General features: G+C 41.7%; 1 protein-coding gene across 1 annotated transcript; it reads left to right on the top strand.

Annotated features, from left to right (window-relative positions):
• Window positions 1–11,236: 11,236 nt before the first annotated feature.
• LOC308287042 (sodium-dependent neutral amino acid transporter SLC6A17-like) lies at window positions 11,237–24,614 on the top strand (the record flags this gene model as incomplete). Its single annotated transcript, XM_080728163.1, has 11 exons — window positions 11,237–11,522; window positions 14,057–14,214; window positions 16,276–16,402; window positions 18,047–18,228; window positions 18,824–18,934; window positions 19,068–19,309; window positions 20,086–20,278; window positions 21,266–21,458; window positions 21,636–21,795; window positions 22,635–22,797; window positions 24,228–24,614. 11 exons carry the CDS (start codon window positions 11,237–11,239, stop codon window positions 24,612–24,614), a joined length of 2,202 nt encoding a protein of 733 aa, XP_080584289.1.
• Window positions 24,615–25,638: the final 1,024 nt, after the last annotated feature.

Raw genomic sequence — 25,638 nt, 5'->3', positions numbered from 1 at the left:
GTTCAGTAGAATTCAATAATTATATAAATGTGCTATAATTTTGACACAAAAGGACTTCAGCAACTTACTTAAAGTATCATTTGTTCAATCTTTTGCTTCCAGTAATTCTGTGTGAGTTGTTTAGTGACCCAAAGTCAATTATGCCATATCATGAACTAGGATTTAAAAAAATATACTTATATATATTATTATTTACTTTTTAAATAAATTTGCCTTGTGGATAATGGATATTCATTACTCTGTCAGCAATAAACTGGACTGGGCCCTGACCGGACAGACCATCTGGCCGACCTATAGGCAGTGAGTCACATGCTCCTGCTAGCCAGGCAAGGCTAGGCATCCTTACATCCTGCGTTAATGTGGGCTTAAGTGACTGCATACAAATTTACTATGAGTGGGGAAAATTCCCTTCTATCTCCTGGAAATTACCCATCTCAAATGGAGCACTCATCGACCAGTTCAACATTACACTGCATATGTGACGAAAACAAGCTTTAAATATGAATTTTATTAAAGCATCAGAATGGTGGCAAACCTGATCTGTAAAAAATAATTTGCTTATGTTTGATGATACTTGCTGTATTATGAATGTTGCTGACATGTATGCTGACTCTTGCTGAGATTCATCTATTAAAATGTATTTCTATAATTTCTCATTTCTAATCTAATTTAATTCTAATTGCTATAAATGTGCTCCTTTTAGTGTCTTTTAACTAATACATCCTGACTGTATTATTCCTTGTTGACCATCATTGTAGAGACTAGGGTTTCAACATGACAATATTACAATTTGCAACAACAGCAACTCATGCTCCATCTATGAATAACTTTAAACATCTGTGAGACAGACAGGCACAGTTCTTTTCTTTTTGTATGAGCCATCAAAGCAGAGTGGAATCTGTAAGGGATTAGTGAGAAGCTGGTCTTAATGAGTTTCTATTTTTGACTGAGGCAATAAAACAAACAGCACACCTGACCTGTCACATAAAGTGTGCACTTTATGTGAAACAGCTGCCCAAGAATTGTCTTCTGTGTGTATGTCTCTCTTTTATGCCTTTATTGATGGGACAGTAGACTGACAGGAAATGGGGAGAGAAATGGAGAGTGACACGCAACAAAGGTCGTCGAGATTCAAACCTGCATCGCAGCCCGAACCGCCATGCCGGCAGCCCAGGCCTGTCACGCCTGTGTAGTCTCTTGCCAATAAACCAAAACGTAAACATATTATATGAATATGTTTAGAGATCATGCCAAGCTATCTTTTCTCTAGCATACTATGTAGAATTCATTACCATGCCTTATTGTATTTATTATGTACTAGCACTACAAACTCACCAAAATAAATCTGGTCTACCTTCTGTAACTCCATTAAACACAATTAACTACACAGAATACATCAAAATGTAGGCCTATATACTGTACACTGAATCTTGTTAGTTTGGTGTATGACACGGTACTGCAGCATGACCCACTTTCTCCTGTGTCTAAGCACCTGCACAGCACCCTTGGACACTGTCTGATGCATTCTGGGAAAGTACAAGGGATGAAACTATGATGGTATTCTGCATGCGGATACACCTGCAGATATAGAAGATATCTAAGTTTACCATTGGTGTCAAAATGTAATTTCTTCATTACTTCTTTGTTCATATTCCAGCCATGTCTTTGATTCCTCCATGCTCATATAAACCTGATTATGAAGTACACAGACAAATGCTTTATAATCCAAGGTTGGGGGTAGATGAATAATAGATGAAAATATGCTTTGTTTGTGTAAAACATGTGTGACAGTAAAATCAGTGCATTACCTCTGTTGGTATGATGGGTTATCAAACATCAATAAGCCCTAATAATCTTGGCAAGAGGAGCCAAAACAAACATCAATACATTGATTGCAATCAACAAGAATGTTTTGTCAGGTATGTAATCTAACATCACATGATACATTGTAATGCATTGAGTGCTCTATATATGCTGAGAGCATGTTGTATATTTTCACTGGAAAAAGTCATTTTGATGTAATTTATCTGTGAGAAATTGTGCATAAGGACCTGTTCAGACTTCAGACTTATGCTTTAGGAGCTGTGAGAGTGACCCAGACATCACAACCCAAGGGGGAACAGGAGGGAGGGAGGGACGAGACTGGAGTGAAGGAAAAGTACTGGACGCCGGGCGTATATGGTGCGGATGTGCTGAATGTGTGAGTGCACGTGTGTGGAAGTGGAGGATGAGGGGGGAGCATGAAGGAAAAGGAGCTAAACTGAGAATCGGGGCTGAAAACGAAGGGGGGAAGAAAAGAAAATCTGCAGGAAGAGACGAGTGAAGGTGAACAGTTTGTGGAGAGGGAGAGAGAGAAAGTGACAGAGACAGACAAAGAGAGACAGAGACACACACACACACACACACACACACACACACACACACACACACACACACACACACACACACACACACACACACACACACACACACAGACACACAGACAGACAGACAGAGAGGGCATGGTGCATGCTTATACAGAGACAGACACAGACACAGACACAGACACAGACACAGACACAGAGGGGGTATAGTGTGGTGCGTGCTGTCTCAGGAGAATGGGTACTGACGTCAGACAGACGAGTCTTTAGATCAGTGGTGGTTATCAACATATGGTCCGTGGACCCTCACGGGTCCTTGGGAGGGGTTCCAGGGGGGTCCTGCCAGCGAAATGAGTGAGAGTTACAGGAAACTTCACCATTATTGCATTTACAAGTAAATAGGCCTACAATTAGAGAAAGTGTAAGCAACAATGACTATTTCATTTAATCTACCTACAGTATCAGTTATGGAATTCTGAACCAAATCATATCTAACAATAAAAACCTTCTGAGATTAGGTTAGTAAAGAGATTCAATCTAATAGGTCGTCCACGGCCTAATCGTGCATATCAATTTGCGGTCTATGAAATGAAAAAGGTTGAGAATCACTGCTTTGGATTTGAAAAGTCGTGAAATGGAACATTCTGCATAATGAGTACTTTCTACTTTTGGTCCTACATTTTGAAACCAATACTTCCTACTTTTACTCAAGTAAATGTTGAATTATGGACTTTAACATTGGGGTGTTGATACTTTTACTTAAGTAAACAAAATTGAGTACTTTTCCCACCACTGTAATAGTGCAAAACACATGCAGTAAATATGAATGAGAGGACATTATGTTAAGTCCCCATGCTCATTCAAGCCCTTCCAAACCAAATGGGACTGATCGGTCATTTGCTAACCAGGAGGGCAGCAGCACAGCTGTGTCAACAGTCTCAATGATCCAGGGAATGAGACACACACACACACACACACACACACACACACACACACACACACACACACACACACACACACACACACACACACACACACACACACACACACACACACACACACACACACAAATACACATTTGTTTAATTGAGATAACATAATAACTAGACTAATTACACATGTTCTGAACCAGATAATGGTTGGACAGGTACAGGTACAATGCCAGAGGAATTTCTTTTTTCTTTATTGCCTGTTCTATTTATTTCATTGTTTCACGGGGTAGAGAAATGAGCCATTGTCTGCCATATGATCCCATAAGGTAAACTGATCTCAGTATAGTCAGCACTGAGTGGGTGCATCACAGAGTGAGACCAATAGGAATAAATTAAATCGAAAACGCACTGAAGCCCATTTTATACACATATAACCATGTCGCTCACCAAAAATATTTCAGCAATTTCCAGCAAAACTAACTATAGCCATTAGTTGGAGGCTGAGCCCCAAAGCATGAATCTGATTCCTGTTCAAAGTGAATGAGTCATATGTTTGAGGTCTTTTTACTAAAAGCATTACTACAGTGGTTCACAACCTTTTCTCGATCAGGGTCCATTTGAAAATCTTGAAAATGTTCGCAGACAACCCAGATGGATGGGCTGTGTCTGTGTGCTTTGTCTTTTTAAACAAATGTTAAATTATCAATAAAAATCGTTTTGGCAATTAAGGCCCACTTGCAATATCCTCACGGCCAATGCCAACCGGTGGGCCACTTCCCCCAGTGCCTACAGGGTAGGGATCGTTGTAAGAGTACTTGTCTTAAACAATTTCATTAAAAAGCACATATATTTACTTGATGTTTTACCCTTTCATTATTGAGACCAAGTTGTGCAATTTGATCCAATGATTAGGTGCAGAGAAACCCAACAAGAGAAGCAAGAAAAGAAAGAAAAACTGTTTAAGTAGTAGAATAGTGGCCATGTAAGAATGGAGGACAAAATAAATCTGTAAGGTCGGGATGAAAAATTGCCTGGAGGCAGTATCTTCCTCTCCTATCTATGAGGCATGAAAGAATAGTCTGCTGGAAGGTGTCTGATTTATGGTCCTCTGGCTGATGCTGTCTGCTGGAGCCATGTCACGTGTCCAATGTCTCAATAGGAAATTACCACCCACTTTGTGAGTTCAGTAGCAGAGATAACTGCATTTAAGCAGAGAGACGATTTAGGCTACAGAATTATATTGGTGTAGAAGGGCTACTATGCCATTCAAATACAGAATTATGAGTGAAACCAGTTAGAATATTGAAAGAGTTTAACCTATTTAACTAGGCCTATAGCCAGGCAAACACACTATATAGGCTACATTAGACTCGTTATTTCGTTTAAATTACTAGCCTATTATGCCTATACCTGTCCGAGCTTGGGGCTGAATGGCAACTTTTTTCGATTTTTATCAATTGAAGAACGCACTCAGATCCAGCAGGCTTTCTCCTTTCTACGACACCTGCGTGCGTCACATACACACACTCACATCCCATAGGAGCCAAGATAACCTTGACAAACGCTGTGTAGGCTACGCTTTACATTTCCAATGAATCTGATCTATAGCGAAATCATTCTAGCCTATAGCCTATGTCTTATGAGATGAATGTCAAATAAAAAGAGATAATTTAAGACAGTGACACATACAGTGAGTAGCCTACTGATAGCCTTACTTTTTGCGTCACGGCACACGCGCTCTGCTCTGCATGTCAATCGTCACTGAGTGCGAGCAGCAGCATGTGATCCTGCCTGTGTCCTCAGTCTCATCCGCTGCTACTGATGCTGGGTACCACACTAGAGCTACTACACCTCCCATCATCAGATCATGTTTAGACGTTTTTCACTGCGCATCGCTGACAAGTAGGCCTGTTGTTGGATATTCCTGATCGTGCCACAATATTTACGGTAAGCAAAAGGAAACAAAAAAAGCCTTTGTTTTGCTGGATTTGATTTTCCACACTGAGCATCTCTCATAATTTTGGATAGGTAGCCTATCACCTGAACTAAACGTAGTCCATTTGTCCAGTCTCCAAAATGTTATTTTTCAGTAAAACTTAGGCTCTAGGCCTACATAACTTTACGAATAATAGTTCGTTATATTTGTGTTCATCCAGCTGCATTCAATCAACTCGCAAAACAACCGTTTGCCTATAGCCTTGTATAAACGATGCTTTGGTGTAGCTATAATATACTTAGGTCGGTTTGTAAGTTTTCACACGATGACTTGAATATGTTAGCCTAGTAGAGAATCACGTGTTTCACCATAGTTGACCTTGAGTTGGTGTGTTTAAAAGTCGTCGCATCATTAATAATGGAGCGACAGCGTTTAAAAAGACAGGCACGCACGCTGCCATCTGCACACAGAAAGGGGTTAGCTGGGGGTTATTCGAGGGAAAGCTCACTGATTTGTGTTGTCAGACATGTCATCGTCTAGGGGGGCCTATGTATGAGTATGACATGTATTGTGTTAATGATTAACTTTTTGTTTTTCATTGAGCATTAGATCACAACTCCAACAAAGAAAAATTGGATGTTGTCTGTGCGAAATGTGTAAACTAAATACATAGGCCTAAATATTAAGTTATTATTTTTATTACATTATTGTTGATTGTTGAAATGATTAGGCTATTATAGGCCTACATATGTGACATTTATGATAAGCTTAATTGCAATAGTTGTATTAACACTGAAATGTGTAAAACTATAGTTGTACAGTAGGCTATAGTAGGCCTATACTCATTTGATTGTAGCATTTCATGTATATTGGTACTTTGCTTAATGTCATTGATATATATTGGTTGGCCTACTCATGCATATAAATTAATTTGTTTATGCTTTCTTTCAGATAGTTATAGTATAGATACAGACGTATCGGTGCTGTGGTGTTGGATTTAACAGTAAAGTTATTGATTATAGGATTATAGGATCAGAATAACTGATTGATGAATAAAGTGGATTATAGGCTACACTAGAACATGATTGATTATTTAAGTGGCTTTCTCATAGCTCAGTGGTGTTTGGATAGCACAATTTGGTCTTATTGCCTTTGAGCAAAAGTAGGTAGGATATTAGATGTATTATAGGCCTACACTACGTTAGTAATTTGATGAATTACTAAAGTAGTATAAACGCATTATACCCAACAGACATATTGCTGTAAATACAGTGTTTGGATTTGTATTGGGGCATTTCTATAGTGACTAGTTTCCGATGAATACTTTTTTCGTACATTTTATTAGAACACATTGAATATGTTGAAAAAAGTGGTGAGCGTTCTCTTTGTGAGAAATTAATATACCATTATGCTATATTATTATGACTAGCCAATGCACAGTATGGAATAATCAAACTCATTGACCCTTTTCTGCTTTCCTGTAGTGTGCTTGTGCTCAGGTGATCTCAGCTCTAAACCAATTTCATTAACCACAATTCTATGATGTGAGGGGACATCAGGATTATTATGTCATACGATGGTTACATACATGAAAGTATGCTGTTATTCTTTATTATTCTGTCTTTGTTGCTCTATAGGAGGTGGTATCGTTATTATAGGCCTACTGGATGATACATCCCTCTGAAGAGATTAGAATAAACAGCAAAAGAATATACAGCTACTGCATATTGAATGAATGAATGGTTTCATTTCGGTCTGAAGCTATGAACAGAGTTATTAGTCACAACAAACAGCACAAAAACAATACTTGGCCCCAAAAGGTATAGGCTGAAGCCATCGCTTATAATGCCTTCCCTTTTTTTACCTTGTTATAAATAATATACTGTATATATAAAACATAAACAATAACAAAATATCCTTGCACAAGATTCGATCCCAGACACATGATGATAATTTAATTGTGTTGTGTTGGTGATTGGTTTTGAAATCACCTGCTCAAATACCGATACATTTTCATTCAGTAACTGCTGTGTTGTCATCCAAGCACAAGCTATTAGCCTTGCTTTGCTTTTCCTGAGATAACGGCTAGTCTGCAACTTTGTGTGCCTCTGTCATTTCTGCTGGTTAGACCGCATAAAAGCTGTTGCATGACTTTACAGAGGGCCTTTACCAGTGGTGGCAAAAGTACTCTCATGTTTTACTTAAGTAAAAGCAACATAGAAACACTCTGTTACAAGTAAAAGTCTGGAATTAAAAATTTAGTTTAGTAAAAGTACAAAAGTATTGCCATCAAAATGTACTTAAAGAACCAAAACTAAAAGGACTCATTGTGCAAAATCATTGTGCATGCAGAATGTCCCATTCACAAGTTTTCATGTGTGCAAACATCTTTTGAAAATAGCAGATCTACAAGCTCACGATGTGTTGCATTGTGACACATTGTGAGATTGTAGATCGGCTATTTGGCCGAAATGTATGTAAGGCTGAAGTGGTTAATGTATGTTTTGTGATGTAATCAAAATCTACAATGAACTATGGTAACTAAAGTTTTCAAAGTGGAGTAAAAGTACAATATTTGGATTTGAGATGTAGTGGAGTATAAGTAAACGTGTTGGAAATTGGAAATACTCAAGTGAAGTACAAATAAAACCTAAAAATTGTACTCAAGTACAGTACTTAAGTAAATGTACTTAGTTACTTTCCACCACTGGCCTTTCCTGATGTGTAGAATTGCATCATATAGGCCTTTTAGGAACATTGCTTGTGGTCATCAGAATTTCTGTGTTTAGTTTTTACCAGCAGGATTATTAGTCAGTACGGTATGTTCTCATTTGTCAGTTTGTCTGAGAGCTGGACGCTGCAGCTGTTGATTAATATTATGTCTTGTACAGTATAGGATTGAATGACAAAAGCAGAAGTGGTGGCTTTAGAGTTAATGCACATGGGATTATGAAGAGGCTGTGAATGAATGGGGGGGTAGGGGGAGGGGGGTTATTGCATCACCATGCTCTGCGCAGAGAAAATCTGACTGATGTGAATACATCAACATTTAAAGTGAGTGCATGTGCTGTACTAAGCTATATTTAAGTTGCCTTTTACAGGGAATCACTGGCAAATACTAATCTAAAAGGTAGTTTAAATTAAAAAGCCCCATGTATGTTGATTCATTTGAGGATTTTATTTTTTGTGGATGGTCCTGGCTAGTGTTTCTCAAAACGTGTGCTTGTAGATCGGCTATTTTCAGCATGTAGTGAAGATCAACCATTTTGATGCCATCATGGCCTGTCAAATTGTAGATTTATTCAAATGCAAAGGTTTTAATGGCAAATCACAATGTTTCGGTCGTGCAGATTTATTTGACTAAAATCTTATGGCGTAAAACATTTCTGGTGACTATATGACTAAAACTAAACAGAATTGTATTAAAAAAACTATGATTAAAAGTAAATCAAAGTTTGCTGTCAAAATGTCAACACTGCACCATACTACTGCATCCAACTAGATAAGTATCACTGTCAAGTGTCCAGATGTTATCCTTGCTTGAACTATACTTGCTTTCTGCCCTGTGCGTGACCTCTGTATTCAAACCCAGTGCTCTGGCGTCTTCTCTCTGCAAAAAATAAAAATAAAAAAAATCTCCTGTACTGCAATGGCAGGGATTTTGGTAACATCTCAATCGTCACATTTAGAGGAAGCAATATTTTAGGTGAAGCAGACCGTAATTGATAGAGCCTTTTTACTCTAGTATACAGATCCCATGGGATGGTTCGCTTGTATTTGAGTGGCTGCGTTGTTGTTGTTTTTGAGCGGTGGTCACAACGCTCCTATACGTGGCCGTGTGTGTGGGTCTGTCTGTCTGTCTGTCTGTCTCCGTGTCCGTAGCCTGCAGTAACCTTTTCTGACCACACATGTTAAGGGAGGGGCGCTGTTGCACACACACACACACACACACACACACACACACACACACACACACACACACACACACACACACACACACACACACACACACACACACACCACCGCTCAGTTCACACGAGTGTGATTTTTTTCTTCTTTTTTTATGACAGTGAAAGGTCTCACTCAATAATAAATGAGAACATACCAGGCTGGCTTGTGATGTGTGTATCAGGAGAACACACGACAATGGTCGACTGTCCGGAAACTCATGCGTTAACTTGAACTATGATAGCATAAAATAGGCCCAAATTAACCTGTAAGGATCTTTTTTACACTCTCTGTGTTACCCCAAATATAGGTATTTGGTGAGAGTCAATCTGGGAACCCATCGGCCAAAAAAAAAAAAAAAAAAAGGAAAAAAAGACCTTGATCTCGAGAGATTAGGTGAGAGTTGAAATGAGGTCAGATTTTATACTCTCAGGCTGAAGTTAACACTGGGGATTGTTGAGTTAGGATGTTGTTTCAGTGTGTCAGCGGATTAGGGGATTTGCAGGGGAAAGCTTCCCTAAAGTTAAGCTTGCAGAACAGAGAAATTAAGTAGAACAATTTGCACGATTGGGAATTTTTAGAATCCAAAAACCTGTGATGCGAGGTCAAGGGTGTGCTCTGTACACCGGATCTGGATCTCTGCCTTTACCATGCAGATTCATCCGTATGTATGTTATTATGTATATTCGGCAGCCACAGCTGAGCGATTAGTGAGCCCGCCTGGGCACTCAGAGACCCTGGTTGTCCCAGGTTTGATTCCAGGCCAGTAATGTGCTGATGTGTGTCCCTGCTCTTAACCCCTAATTTCTCCCAGAGCTCTGTAGAATTACTTTTTGTTTTTTTACAATCCTGCCTTGTTAAATGTTATAACATGACTAATGATCCCCTCTCCAGGGAATGAGCCTGAATCTTTAATACAAACCTAACCAAGCACAAAATGGGAAGGTAATAATAGTGGCAGTAACTCTGTGATAAGTGCTGTTTAAGGACTCGTATACATAGACAGTTTTAAATGATTGCAAATTTAAGGGCACTGTCAAGAACGTAGTGCACTGACACGTAGTGCACTGACCACATGCTTGTTGTGTCTCACGAGGACCTGAGTCTGAATCAGACTGTCACCCGTCTCCAGTTTCTTGTCTCCCTACAAACTATTATTTAAAGCAAGGGTCTTCAACAGGGGGTCCGGGACCCCTAGAGGGTCCTCAGAGTTACTACAGGGGGTCCTCCAAATCTTTAAGTTATTAACCACTTTAACCCTATCGTCCATATTCTGAGAATGTTAGACAAAATTAGCTGATCTACAAGCTCACAACTTGTATTTTCGGCAAAGAGGTTTGGTGTAGAGGGGAAAAATAGCAAACTAAGTACAGAGTGAAAGGTCAAGTTTATTGTAAGTATTGACGGTTCAAGTGGTTACATTTCTGAAAACACAAATTGAAAAGAATCCAAAATACACTGATGATTGTGCTGTCAAACAATGAAACTATGGAATCTCTGAAAAGGTTGTGCATGGGCACAGTGGGGGTCCTTGCTTCATCTCTCTCTCAACTAAGGGGTCCTTGCCCTTTTTAAAGCTGTAACTTTCCTCTGTGGTACCCCGGATTTGAACCCGGTTTCACAAGCAAGTGCTGAAATGTTTTACCATTGAGCTAATGCTTGCTCAGGGGATAAATTGAATCTTGACCATCAGGTCAAAATTGACCACTTCAGCCCTGCCTACAGAACTCGCCAGCGTGCCGATAATCATGATAAAGCACACCCTCTCGTGTAAAAATACGAAGAAAAAAAATTCTGCCAGCAACACTTAGCACAAATACAATTTTTACTGGATTCTTGTGTTTTTTGTCCGACACAGGACGGTGGCCTGGATTTATGACCTGGAGTCCAGCAACTGTTGTCTGACTTCAACATCTCCCAATACCTACAGAATTCCACGACCCCTCTTTCGATTTCTGTCCACGTCTTGCTTTCTCTCTCTCTCTCTCTCTCTCTCTCTCTCCACCCCCACCCCACCCCACCCCACCCCACCCCAGCTCCCAAACCCCCTGCGTCTCCCGATGCCTAAGACCAGTAAGGTGATACAGCGCGTGCAGAGCCATGAGCACGTCACAGAGTCCGTGGCAGACCTGCTCGCGAACGAGGAGCTGGACTACAAGAACAGCATCCTGAATGTGGCAGGCGGGGCCGCGGGGAAGAAGATCCCCGAGATCGAGGTGCCCGAGGAGAATGATGGACGCCCGGCCTGGAACAGCAAGCTGCAGTACATCCTGGCCCAGGTGGGCTTCTCTGTGGGGCTGGGAAACGTGTGGCGCTTCCCCTACCTCTGTCAGAAGAATGGAGGAGGTGAGTGTTGACTCTGGAGGACCTGCTCTCTTTGCTCTCCTAAATGTAGAAACACTAGGATACATGAAAATGACTGGAATCACCCAATAATTTGATGACCAGCAGTGGTTCCCTATGGAGACACAAAGAGCCTCCTCAAAAGTCTCCATGGGGTGAGTAATTGATAGCTTTTTGGGGGTGAACTAACTTTAAAGTACCAAAAGTAGAAAGTAGGCTATACTCATTATGCAGAACGTCCCATTTCACAAGTTTTCAAGTGTGTGAAATGCATAAGAAAAACTTGAAAAAGCAGATCTACGTACGAGCTAACAATGCATTGCATTGTGAGCTTGTAGATCGGCTATTTTCAGATGGCCGAAATGTATAATAGGCTGAAGTGGTTACTGACTATATGTTTTTTAATAAGAATTATAATCTACAAAATAATCTACTTGAATGTAAATGTCCTCCTTAGTTACTTTACATACCAAACCACACAAACATTGTGCATCACAGTGTTGTACGAATCCAAAGTCATCTTCAATCACAGACACAAGCTGCTGTGGATTTGCTGCTTCTAAAATACATGACATTTCCATCGGTCTGTTTTCACAGAGCGACATGGGGCCGCCAAGCAGAGAGGAGCTCAGCTGGCTATAATTATAGTCGCATTATCGATTACTACTGCCAGAAGGGCAGGGCAAAATGATACTCTGGTAGACTGGAAAGAGATAGTACTCATGAATTAAAAATGAATGATTTATGTATAGGCCATAGAGAGCAGGGGTAGGCTGTGTGTAACCTGTGATCATAGTAGGCAAGAACTAGAAAGGTGTATTGCACTAACGCGAGCCACGAGGAATCCACTGGGAAATTAATTCCGTCTTACTATTTATATTATATATTGTGATGTCAAGTGAAGCATGACCAATCCTGTCTGATTGGACATTATAAGAAAATGGACACAAAAGGTCCATTGAATCTCAATGGACTTTTGGGGTTACATAAAGGGTTACAGAAAATGTCCACTGAACTCAATGGACGTATGGCGTCACAGAAAAGGTTACAAAAAACATCCATTGAACTCAATGGACTTTTGGGATTATAGAAAAGTGAAATGAAAACAGGTTTACTTTATGTGACAGAAAAATATGAAATGAAACAGGTTTACTTTAGGTGATATAAAGGTTCTCGGACCCAGAACAATAGTTCGAAGTAGGGGGTGTGGCCAGGAATCACGTCTAACCTTTTCTGTGACGCCATACGTCCAATGAGGCCTATACATAGCACACTAATCACCTTGTCAATCACAAATCTATACGAACACAATGTTTACGTTGCTGAAGTCCTGAATGTGCACCCAAACACCTCCCTTGCTAAGCTTCTCCTCCATGGAGTGATTTAGTGCGCGTAAACCAGCATTATTTACTGATGGCAGACGCCTAAACGACAAGTCAGGTAATTTGAGCAGGGGGAGCTGCCATCATTCACTCTGTAATGTGCCTTCCGACAGCCAATTACAGGCACATTACAAGGTCTGTCATGTGGGGCGTTTATCGCTCTTTGGACGGCTTGTCTTTATTTCTCTTTCTCCTTGTGCCTTTTTCTTTCTCGTACTTTCTCTCATACATGTGTACCGGTATATCAGTTCCGCCGTAGTTCACAACTCACTTTTGAATGCTCCAAATATGATTTATGGGTATGCAACCGTTTCGACACTATTACATTCACCCATTCACACACACATTCATACACCGATGGCAGAGGAAGCCACGCAAGGCACCAACCTGCTCATAGGGAGCAATTAGGGGTTCATTGTCTTGCTCAAGGACACTTCGACACTAACTCTGGGGGAGCCCAGGATCGAACCCTCCGTGTTCTAAGACGGCAACTCTACCCCTGAGCCACTGCCGCCCCCCTACTGGTTCTATTTTTACAGTTTGTCTCAGCACCAAAAATTGGAGGATGTGCGTTATATTTTTTATGCCAGTCCCTCCCTCGTGCATGTCAGTCCCCTCCCTTGTCACCTCTTAATGCCAGGAAATATACCATATAATATATCACACTTTGAGCTGACCCCGGTTCAGGTAAGCTGCAATGGATGGGATCTGGCTGAACAGTCACAGCATTTGTCATTTGATTTAAGGACACGGGCAGAGACCCAAAACAATCCACAACTGTATACCACAATGTACTAGGTTGTTGACCTTCTGTATTCTGACTATTCAGCCTGTACTCTTCTACTTGATGTAGCTGTAACAATGTAATTACTACTTGTGATTTATGTATATTAGTATAATATTGGCTGTCAAACTGTAAATGTAATTTATATGATGCGTCTCATTCTTTATTTGAAAATCACATTACTTTTTTCAGCAAGCGATGCAGTCGTACCACCAAGTATAAATGTGACACACATTCTCATATCCTGGATGATAATTGACCCTGGATTAGACTGGAACAACATTTAATCTATAATATGTAATGGGGGGAAAAAAGCAAAAACATCTTTCCAAACATCCACACAATATGTGTTTTTGTCCTGTGTGTTTCAGGAGCGTACCTGGTCCCATATTTCATCCTCCTCATCATCATTGGAGTCCCACTTTTCTTCCTGGAGCTGGCAGTGGGACAGAAGATCAGACGTGGGAGCATCGGGGTGTGGAACTATGTCTGTCCTCGTCTGGGGGGCATAGGGGTGTCCAGTTTGATGGTAAGCCAGTGAAACAATACCAGTTTCTTTAATGTTACTGCTGGCTGATAATAAACCAGAACACACAGTTGTCATCCCAACAGTTTTAATTAAGATTATGGACAATGTTTATAGTATTGAATGCTGTGAATCTGCCTGCTACTGTATATTGAGACATGGTTAGACATGGTCTCTGTATTGAACAACAGATTGGAATTCTCAACGGGCCAGAAAATTAAGGCCTGGCCCTAACTGGGCCTGAGGCCCGCCCAGCCCGTCTAATTAGCATACATTTTAGGCCCAGCCCGGCCCAAAAACGGGTCGGGTAGGGTCGGGTTTGGGCAGAATTTGAGAACTCTACAATAGATTGACAACAGTGTAGTGGTGGGAAGGACATTTCATGAGTCCCCGGATAAAGATCGAAGACAATTTATCAGTCTGTCACACAAGCCCTGCAGTGAATTGTTAAAGCTTTTGCAGAATGTGCTTTGCAGGAAAAGATTCACTCGCTGTGTGAGTGAAACAGTGCCTTTTTTTCTGCACAGGGAAACACTTTAAAACCTCCAGCAATTCAATGATCATCTTGCACCACACAGCATAAATAAATCCCTTACTTGACAGCTACTGTATATAACTGTAATATGCAAAATCTATTAAATTAAATATGTTGGCAAATGAAAAAACATAAATATTGATGTACCTTAATCAAGAAGAAAGAAAGGAAGCCACAACAGGCTCTTATGATAATCTGGCCTGGGTTATTGTGTTTTTAATTGCTTGCCAAAAAAAGTATTCTAGTGATCATACCTAGGTACTCCCGTGTTTCGAGCAGTGAAAGTTAGTATAATTAATCTTATAGGCTCTCTTCACAGTTGAAAGGCTGGTGCTATAAGTAGCTATGAATACATCTTCAAGCGATTACTGTGGAAACCTCTGAAATAGAGCACTTCAAGTATTCGTGAATCTCTCATCCATATTTAGCTCCTGTGTGTCATGGATGGCTAGCAGGAACATGTCACTTTGTACAAAGCATGATGCCTTATTTGCATACAACTTATCTACTTTGCAACAATATGACAAAGTAGAAATCATTTACTTGTCATTTTTATTAAGACACCAAACCTCCTCCCTTTATCATGTAGTAGGGAGAATAATGGATGCACTTGTTAAGGATGCCCAGATTAAAATCCCCTCTCACATGATGGGCAGAGACCAGGCAGGACGGAGGAGCGTGTTGTAGTGATGGAGTGTAACCCTAACCTTAACCCTACAGTGGCGGCAAAACGATCTCGCCTCTAAACATGAGTTTACCCATTTGATTGATCCTCCTCCATGTGGTCATTTGTTTTGACAGTTTGGGTCTCTGCCACTAGAAGGTCCATTTTAAATCGAGGTTGTAAACCAGGACAAAAATCCACTCGTCCGAGACAGTTTGCCCTCCTGGCCCCCAAGCTGTGGAATAAACTCCCTGTCGCACTAAGAACAACGGACTCACTCGCTAAGACTCACCTTTTCAGACTCCACCTAAACCCATAGCACTACTGAAACACTCAATGACCATACATGAAGCTAGTTAGCATTTGTTTTTTAGGATTTTTTAGAATCCTTTTTTCTTTACTGATTATATTGTTTTTTTTAGATTGATATTCATATGCATTTGTTATATTGTTGTTGATGTTCTGACATGTTATCTTGTTTATTATAGTGATGTATTATCTGCTTATTGTAAGTCGCTTTGGATTAAAAGCGTCTGCTAAATGCCTAAACTGTAAACTGTAACTGTAAACTGTAAACTCCACTCAGCCGGTAAGTCAGTGCCAGCCTGAGAGCCCTTCAACCAAATGGATCCGTACAGGTCCATTTGGTTTCATTTTACTCTGTCAAGAGTTACAATATTGTTAAACATCTGCATTACTTAATTTACAAGAATCTACACAAATCTCATCAAATGGTGGTCCGTGATTCAATTGCTGAGTAAATAATGGTCCTTCATATGAAAAGAGTTGAAAACCACTGCACTAAAGTGGTAGACCTTTATTTCACTTCCATCTCTAACAGTGTGCATGCCATACATCTCTGCAGGTGTGTGGCTTTGTAGGCCTCTACTATAATGTGATCATCGGCTGGAGCATCTTCTACTTCTTCCAGTCCTTCCAACACCCTCTTCCATGGAGCGACTGTCCAATCAGAAGGAATGGTTCACTGGCTAGTAAGTTTACAACACAGTAACAGTATATATATAGCAGAGTATATGTCACCAATGCTCTCTCACCAACAACATTCTGTGATTGAAACAGCTGTGGTCAATCCTCACAGGGGTGTCATTTGGGTCATCAGGGGATGGCAATGGCCACACCCTTGTGTTCACATGTACCTTAAATTCAGTTATTTTATGCATATTGTCCCCGACTCTTGATTTGTTTTATGCTTTTTATTGTATTCAACCATTTGTTTATTAACCACTTTCAATGTGGCATCCCTATTTTGGGAATGTCATAGGCAAACATTTTCTCTTTTCGCTCCCAAAGAAATAGTGAAAATAGCTGATCTACAAGCTCTCAACGCATTGCTTGGCAACACATTGAAAGCGTGTAGATCCACTATTTTAGCTAATTCAAAAATGGGGATAAGGTAACTTATTTTTTGCCACCCGCAATTTTTTTCTGAAATTACGCCTTGGAATCCTCATGACAGCTATTCGTGTTCCAACAATATTTCACGTGCTTTAACCTCGGCTGACTGCATCTAAATTGCACAGCGAAGGAGATTGGCTGATAGTGTTAACTACTTCTGCAAGGTTTCTTTAAAACTAGATTGACATAAATCAGATTAAACTCTTCTGAGGCTCCATCAGATTAGAGGTGATAATATTACCAGGCAGCAGAGCCAAGAAACACTCAGCGCATACTACATATGACTCAGCAACAATGGATCTGCCAGCAAATGGAAGGGGCTGGCAGTCAGCATCCTCAGGCAGAAGGATGGGCATCTGTTCAAACATTTCTCCTGAATGACAATGAATGATGTCCTATAATAATTTACAAAACTGACTCCTGATTCCTGACACCTCATGTCCCACATTAACACCTCAGTTTATGCAGCAGTGAGGTGCACTCTCTCTCTCTCTCTCTCAACTGCCATAGTTATTATTGGATTCTGTCCATAACGATTATGTCCTCGACCACAGTAGCTATGACACCATTGGCACCCTAAAACTATAACTTCTGAAGCCAATAAGAGGAAAGAGAGAGACTAGCTGCCTCATAAGCCAGAGTCACTGCAAACAGCTTGCATACAGTACTGATCACTAAAAGGTTAGACAGGAAATGACTGATGGAATTATGTCAGAATGCTACAGTATACTGTACACTGTCATATAAATGCCACTCACTTGAGCTGGCCGTGTGTGTGTGTGTGTGTGTGTGTGTGTGTGTGTGTGTGTGTGTGTGTGTGCGCGTGTGCGTGCGGTGCGCGCGTGTTTGTGTGTCCATAATGATTTAAGCACTATAAAACAGATTTCTCCATGAACCATGTGTCACCCCCCACCCTCCCCAAGGTTGAACAACAACACTATGTGTGTGTACTGTGTACACAGAGAAATGTCAGGTGTTGTGAATGACCGTACGTGCTCTGCATACCAAACGCAGAGTTGACCTTGTTTAGCTCTGAGAGCCAAACCAGCAGAATATAGAGATGTCGACTCCCAGCGTCATCTCTCCCATCTCACTCTCCACAATCCAGTCTCTGTTTTATGATCCTCCTCACCCATGCCATGTGTGGTCCCACCTTCCCCATGTGTCCTTATCACTGTCCCCCCCCCCCCGCGCTGACCTCCCTGTCTTATCGTGAGCAGTTGTGGAGCCAGAGTGCGAGAAAAGCTCAGCCACCACTTACTTCTGGTACCGGCAGACCCTCAACATCACCAGCACCATCGCAGACAGCGGCGGCCTCAACGTGAAGATGACCCTGTCTCTGCTGGTGGCCTGGATTATAGTCTGCCTCGCTGTCATCAGAGGCATCGCCTCCTCCGGGAAGGTTAGAAATGTTCGCTATATCAGAACCTGAATCAGAATCTGTTTATTGGCCCCAAACACAACGAAATATACACATACTGTAGGAAACATTATATATAGCAGATGAGAGAATAAAGTAGAAAACATCAGGGTCAGATATGAAACATTAATACATGGAATATACAGTAAGGAGGATTGTGTGAGAACTGAGAGAGAGCATTATGCAGTGTGAACAATATTAAAGTCCAATATCTTAACAACTTGACCCTATGGGCTGGGGAGATATTAGAGTTTTGAGGCCATCAGGCTGAGGCAGTGAGTCACTCTGCTACACAGTACACATACGGTACAAACATACATACAGACAAAGCCAGATGTAGGAGCAGTTAGCAACGCTCAATAACATTGCACTTGGTACAGTAGTTGCATGACTGTAAAGTGCAAGGGCAAGACGTTATTTGTGCATCAAAGCGGCCTGATTTTGATACATTTAGACAGATAGACCCTTATTGATCCCGCGGGGGAAATTCAGTCACCAGATGGATTTGGATGTGTCATGAAAGTGAAGGTGTACAAAATGTAGCCTGAAAATATATTTCTCCTCCCTTCCCTCACAGGTGATGTACTTCAGCTCCCTGTTCCCCTACGTGGTGCTTTTCTGTTTCCTGGTTCGAGGTTTGATGCTAAAGGGATCCATAGATGGCATCGCTCATATGTTCACTCCCAAGGTAAGACCGAGGGAACGCTTCTCTCTCCTCCCCTAGGTATCGATTCATCGTTGCCTGAAAATGATCATTTACTAACAATACACAGTAGTAGTACACATATGAGTTCAGGTTTTCCCCCAATATTTATCCACAGCTGGAGAAGATGCTGGAACCCCAGGTATGGAGGGAGGCAGCCACGCAGGTCTTCTTCGCTCTGGGCCTGGGATTCGGAGGAGTCATCGCCTTCTCCAGTTACAACAAGATAGACAACAACTGTCACTTTGACGCCGTGCTCGTGTCCTTCATCAACTTCTTCACCTCCATCCTGGCAACACTGGTGGTGTTTGCTGTGCTGGGCTTCAAGGCAAACATCATGAACGAAAAGTGTGTCGTGGAGTAAGTTCAGTTTCCCACCCACTCCTCCACATGCCATTCCTGTTAAAGCAATGTTATACTTTGGTGGAACGTTAATTGGGTTGTTGCGACCGTCAGGTCGCAGTTACTATCAAAACCTCCACTGGCTGTCAGTCATTATATGAAGTCCAAATATATATTTTGTATTCTTCGCTTCTGTGTTCCATTCACTATCACTGCATTGCAAAACATCACATTTTAAAATGTTTTAGGGTATACTACATGGTATACTACATTTTAGGGTATACTACATGGCAGGCAAAGCATATTCCCAAAAGTTTTAATTTTAGTGAAGATGAATGTTTTTTTTTTTTTTTTACTCTTGATGGAAGTTCTGTAGGCCTTCTATAGCATGAGAAAAGGCAACAACAATGCCACTGGGTGGAATAGCCGGGAAAGAATATGTTCCAGCCAGGAATATTCTTTTCTTTCAGCTTTGTCTTCTAAAAGTGTGATTTTGAGACCTGTTTAACCATACAGTGAGAGTGAATGGAATCACTATAGTTTCCCGGGTTCTCACACAGAGCACAGAAGCAGCAGATAAAGATTTTAAGTCACTATGACTTAGATCATGGCCACTTGGCCAGATACTGTAGATAACCCTCGGTTCTACCAAAGTTAAACGTTACTTTAAATAATCGATCTACCGCTAGAACATGCTATTTCTGCTTTTGGAAACATTTTTCAATAATTACAATATTTCAATATCCAATATTACATTAACACCCTGTTTTTTGTTTCCAAATTGTCCTTTACAGCAATGCGGAGAAGATTCTGCATTATCTCAACTCTGGTGTTCTGAGCCATGACCTAATCCCGCCCCATGTGAACTTCTCCCACCTGAGCACGTCAGACTATGCTGAGATGTACGGCGTCATCAAGACAGTGAAAGAGGGCAGCTTCTCTGAGATGGGTCTGGATCCCTGTCTCCTGGAGGACGAGCTCAACAAGGTCTGTCTTACATTACTGATGCTCAAGCTCATCATTCTGTGAACTTGACCACTCTCAGCCCTAGTATGTCATGGGGCAATGTCATTATATTAAAGAATTGTGAAAATAGCATATCTACAAGCTGACAATGTGTCGCATCGCGACAATGGTGAACAAAACAATTTCAGAAAATGTATGAAACAGCATATGAAATATGAAGTAGAAGCGGTCAACTCTATTAGCATAGGTCAAGGCCCTGGGTGTCACTGTCATCATATTTGACAATATATGACCGCACTAATCTACGAGCTCAGAATGCGGCGCCGAGCGATGCGTTGGGAGCTTGTATATATTTTCACTAGTCTGGGTCCCGGGCAAACATCTAATTTCTCTTTTGGGTCTTGAGCTAAAGAAATTGGGAAACCACCGCTGTAGATTGTTCACACTGCTGTTGGTATTTCCATATGACAAGCCACCAACCTTCTGCCAGATAACTCTTTCTGCATTATTATTGTAATTCATTCGGATTATTCGAGCAGAGAAGCTGTTGTGATGATGCTTATGTACAGCATGTCTGCAATAACTCAATACATTGATAGCATCATCATGACAACATGAAACCTCTCATATTAAACATTGTGATTATCTGGCAATGAGTAATGCGACTCAACAATGCAGCTTCTAGAGTACTAAACGAGCAATTCCACAAATATAACAAATGATTTCTCTCCTGTGGCTGGACTCATGAACTGTATATATCGTCGCTGTCGCGTGGAAACCTCGTATCTCCAAGTTTCACATTTGTACGTTCTTTCGCAAAGTAAAGCCCTGCTTCGTCATACAAGACCGTCGCACAAAAGTAGTGAAAATCGGCTGTTTTCACTAGTTTAAATCATTTTTAAAATGGAAAATAAAAAACGGTTTTGGACATACAAGGTTTTCATCCGACAACGACGATATTCAATGATTCTCCCTGCCCCCCCCCCCTTCCCCTCTCTCTCACTGCAGTCTGTACAAGGCACAGGCTTAGCTTTTATCGCCTTCACGGAGGCCATGACCCATTTCCCAGCCTCCCCCTTCTGGTCTGTCATGTTTTTCTTCATGCTGATCAACTTGGGTCTGGGCAGCATGATCGGCACCATGACTGGCATCACCACGCCCATCCTGGACGCCTACAAGATCAAGAAGGAGCTCCTCACAGGTAAGCCCTGCCGATTTTTGTGACATTTGGTACATGTGTACAGAATACAAAATACATGCTGGAAAAACGAAGAATTATAATATAAAGCTTATATGGCATTTGCATAGAGTCAAAAGTAAGCCTTTTCCTCTTGTTTAACACTGGTCATTTCTTCTTCTTCTACTTCTTCTGCTTTAGTGGGCTGCTGCATCATAGCCTTCTTCTGTGGTCTGCTGTTTGTTCAGCGCTCTGGCAACTACTTTGTCACCATGTTTGACGATTACTCGGCTGGTCTGCCCCTCACTATTGTGGTCATTCTGGAAAACCTGTCTGTTGCCTGGATTTATGGCACCAAGAGGTGAGGCCAGCCAGTGTTGGTATATGTCTGGGTGTGTGCACGCATGAACTTTGTGCATTTCTGCATGTCTGTTCCGGTGTGTATGCTTGTGTTTTTGTGTGGCAGCTGTGGTCTTGTGTGTCTGCATGCTGTTGACTTGATATCACGCCCTCATTCCCAATTTACCGCCGCAGTGTGAAGACTCCCCCTCATACTGCAGCACTCCTTTCTCCTTCTATCCCCACTTGATTCCTTTAAAAAAAAAATGCTGGTTTATCCCTTCGTTTTTTCCCTTCTTTTATTTTATTTTATGTTATTTTATCTATGCAGATATTGGTTACTTGTTCAAGTTTTTTCCAATTCTAATCAATTCGCTTATTCTCGCTAGTTGCGGTACGAGTTAGAATAAGATGAACATATCAAACGATTATTATACCAAAAGAAACAAAACGATTATACTAATTTAAAACATTTGGGATTCTGGTTCCGGTTTGGTGATCCCGGCAAACCTGTATTGCGTCTGATGACTACAACATGACATACCGGTAGGTGACTACAACATGACATAGGTTATTTCCGATCCCTACCGGATCAGAAACCTGAAAACGGTACCGATCCCAGGCTAGTTTCTCTGAGGCGATCGCTTTTTTTTTGCACTCTAAATATGTGACTATTTACCTTGTTTGTTGACTAGGGTTCATGTTTACTCTGCTTACTCTAATCTCACACTTGTGTCGGAAGCTCTGTCTGGAGCGTCTGAATTGTTCATTGTAAACTGACGAGACACAGCAACAGAAATATATACAGTGAACGACCTCCATTAAACACAATGCACTTTGTCTTTGGGTGTTTTTTGTCAGGTTCATGCAGGATCTGGAGGACATGCTGGGTTTCCGGCCCAACGCCTACTATTTCTACACGTGGAAGTACGTCTCTCCTCTGTGTCTCATCGTCCTCATCTCTGCCACAGTCATAGAGATGGTCATCAGCCCGCCAGGGTACAACGCCTGGATTGAAGAACTGGTCAGTACAGTGTGTGTGTGTGTGTGTGTGTGTGTGTGTGTGTGTGTGTGTGTGTGTGTGTGTGTGTGTGTGTGTGTGTGTGTGTGTGTGTTCCTGGCATAGGCAACATTTTGGACCTCAAAACAGTTGATTTGGGTAAGGGCGTCTGGTTGGGGTAAACCTCCTGCCCACCACATGGAGACTGAGTTTGAATCCTCCACTGTGACTCTTGACGCTTGGCTGAGCATGCAATATAGCATAGAGAGAACAGACTCTTTTGAGGCTCTCTACCCCTCCCATGACAAAGAGGAGGAAGGGAGGGTTTTCTCCTTATCAACTCCTATTCATAAATGACCTTGGCCATAACAGCCATCTGGACACAAACAACACGTAGTCAAGAGTTCTTAATACTCTTGTATCAGACAGAGAAAGGGAGTAACCGGGGAAGTCATAGGTGACTAGCCATCCGGGATGGATGCCAGTTTTAGACTCTTTTTTTAATTTTTATTCTCTCATTTTTTTTTCTTTACATATCTACTGCATAGTACTGTGTTCTATTCGTCTGTCATTCAATGTTATATGAGATACTTAAATGGTTTCCTGTGGAAATAAGCTTAGTCTTTTCATGGATCTCCTTTTAGTAGACCTTGTACCAGTGAACTGTACCGTCATGAAACTGTACCTTTTCCTATGCAAACTTCTAATAAAGTCTTCAATCAATCAAAGGATCCTCCTGGCTCGAACTGTCGAATGTGTAGCTTGCACCTGGGTACATGCGTTATCTTATTGACTAGCTGGTATGTTCTACTGGAGACACAATGTTGTGTGCGCAGTGCATGTGGACTACAGAATAGTAAGAGGGATGGAAAAGTCCCTGTCAGTGCCTGCTCAGCAACAAGCGGAACTGGGAAGGAAAGCTGTTCCTTCTCATGCATTACGTCCTCCCAATAAAACTCCTCAATCGCAAGGTAAAATAAGCTGCTGGTGAAGTCACTCATATCGGAGGAGAGACGTGGTTGTCTAAACAGGGTCCGCATCAGTGTTCCGACGGGCCGGTATTCCGACACTAAAACTAACTCCTAACTCTACCCCCAACCCTAAACCTAACCTCAGTAAACCTTACCTCAGTAACTAACCTGCCGACGCTAAGTAACTAACCTGCCTTACGCTAAGTAACTAACCTGCCTTACGCTAAGTAACTAACCTGCCGACGCTAAGTAACTAACCTGCCGACCATGTCGGAACAGCGGATAGTCGGGATAGTGAGCGCTTCCCGTCTAAACACACCCTCCACAGACTTTGCCCGGACCAACCAATAGGTGTCAACAGTGACTATTGGCCTATGGACTAAATTGGGAGAAAATTAGAAAATAAAAGGTAAGGGGATATGCAATGGATGCAACTCAATGTATTGTCCCCAAAAGTCTCTCTCTCTCTCTCTCTCTCTCTAGGCTCAGGAGCGCTTCCAGAGCTACCCCACCTGGGCGCTGATCATGTGCTTCGCCCTCATCGTGGCCGCCATGCTCCCCCTCCCTGTGGTCTTCATCGTGCGCCACTTCAACCTGGTGTCGGACGGCTCCAACAAGCTGTCCGTGGCCTACCGCAAGACCATGATGAAGGACATGTCCAACCTGGAGGAACAGGACGAGACACGCTTCATCCTGGGGGGCGCCAAGCCCCCCGCCGCCGGGCCTCCCATCAGCAGACCCTACCTGGGTCCCAAGCCCATTGACCCCAACTCCCTCTCCCCGAGCAGCTGCTACGGAACGGGCTACCAGAACGAAGCCATCAGCCCCGTCACACCGACCACACCCATCACCCCAGAGTTGGGCCCCTGACCACCGTTGCAGTTCTCTCACTATTTTTTTTTTCTTTTTGCCTAATTTGCCTTTTCAACAAATAAAAGTCTTCACCAGGGGGCACTGGTGCAGAAGCGCTGCCTAAAATCCCCCCACCACCACTCAGAGTAAGCTCAACGCAATAATTCCCCACTTTTACTGTTGCAAACATTGCTGGAAGTATAACCACAAGTCTGTGAAAACGCCTGCAATAAGGAGTAGCCTATGCCGTGTACTGTACATGGCGGAACAAATGGATCTAACTAAGAGAAATGTCGGTGTTTCTGTCCAATTGCGTCGCTCAAGTCGTGAGATGACGGCGAGACACGGCCGTATTAAGTGCTGCTCTGTATGTGACATACTTTAATATCGCTTTCTCAATTATGATCAGGGTCTGCTTTTGTTGCCTTAGTATATAAGGAAGCCCCTGCAGTGCAGGGGGCACAGTATCACTGGCAGTATTCACCCTGTTCTGTATGTTAGTCCTTAGAGGAAGAATGTAGAGGAAACCACGTACTGTGTTCTAGTTTGTTGCTACTGTGGTACTTGAAGCTAATCTGAATGTGAGTTTAGGTTTGAAGCCTAGTATTGTCCGCTTTGCTGCACTCCAACAGCCCTGTGTCAAAGCCATACAGTCTGTTTGAATCAAAAATTAGTCTCATATTTTTTTGAATGATTCCTGTATAGTGATTCCAGTGTTTGTAAGTGTGTGTGAAATAGTAGGCTATAGACGCAGTTTTATTCTATTTAAAAGACAGCTAAAAATAGAAAACGCTATTTATTGTTTAGCTTTGTTTTCAGAGCTCACATGGCTCTGTATGAAAAACTATGCTTAAAAGGCTGCTGCAATGACACCCGTTCATGTGATAGATAGCACACATTCAGTACAATGCACAGTAGAATCTGCACAGTTTATTTATCATGTTTGTAACTCTGAGAGTGTACAAATGTAACCAATGGATTTACGTTTATTTACATCTGTATATATATATATATATATCTCAGAGTTAAAGTAACACTGAGG

This window comes from Nannobrachium achirus (assembly GCF_963921795.1).
Source record: "Nannobrachium achirus genome assembly, chromosome: 6".
Lineage (NCBI taxonomy): Eukaryota > Metazoa > Chordata > Actinopteri > Myctophiformes > Myctophidae > Nannobrachium > Nannobrachium achirus.
Note: the sequence above shows the minus strand (reverse complement) of the source record. Positions and strands in the feature narration are given on the sequence as shown.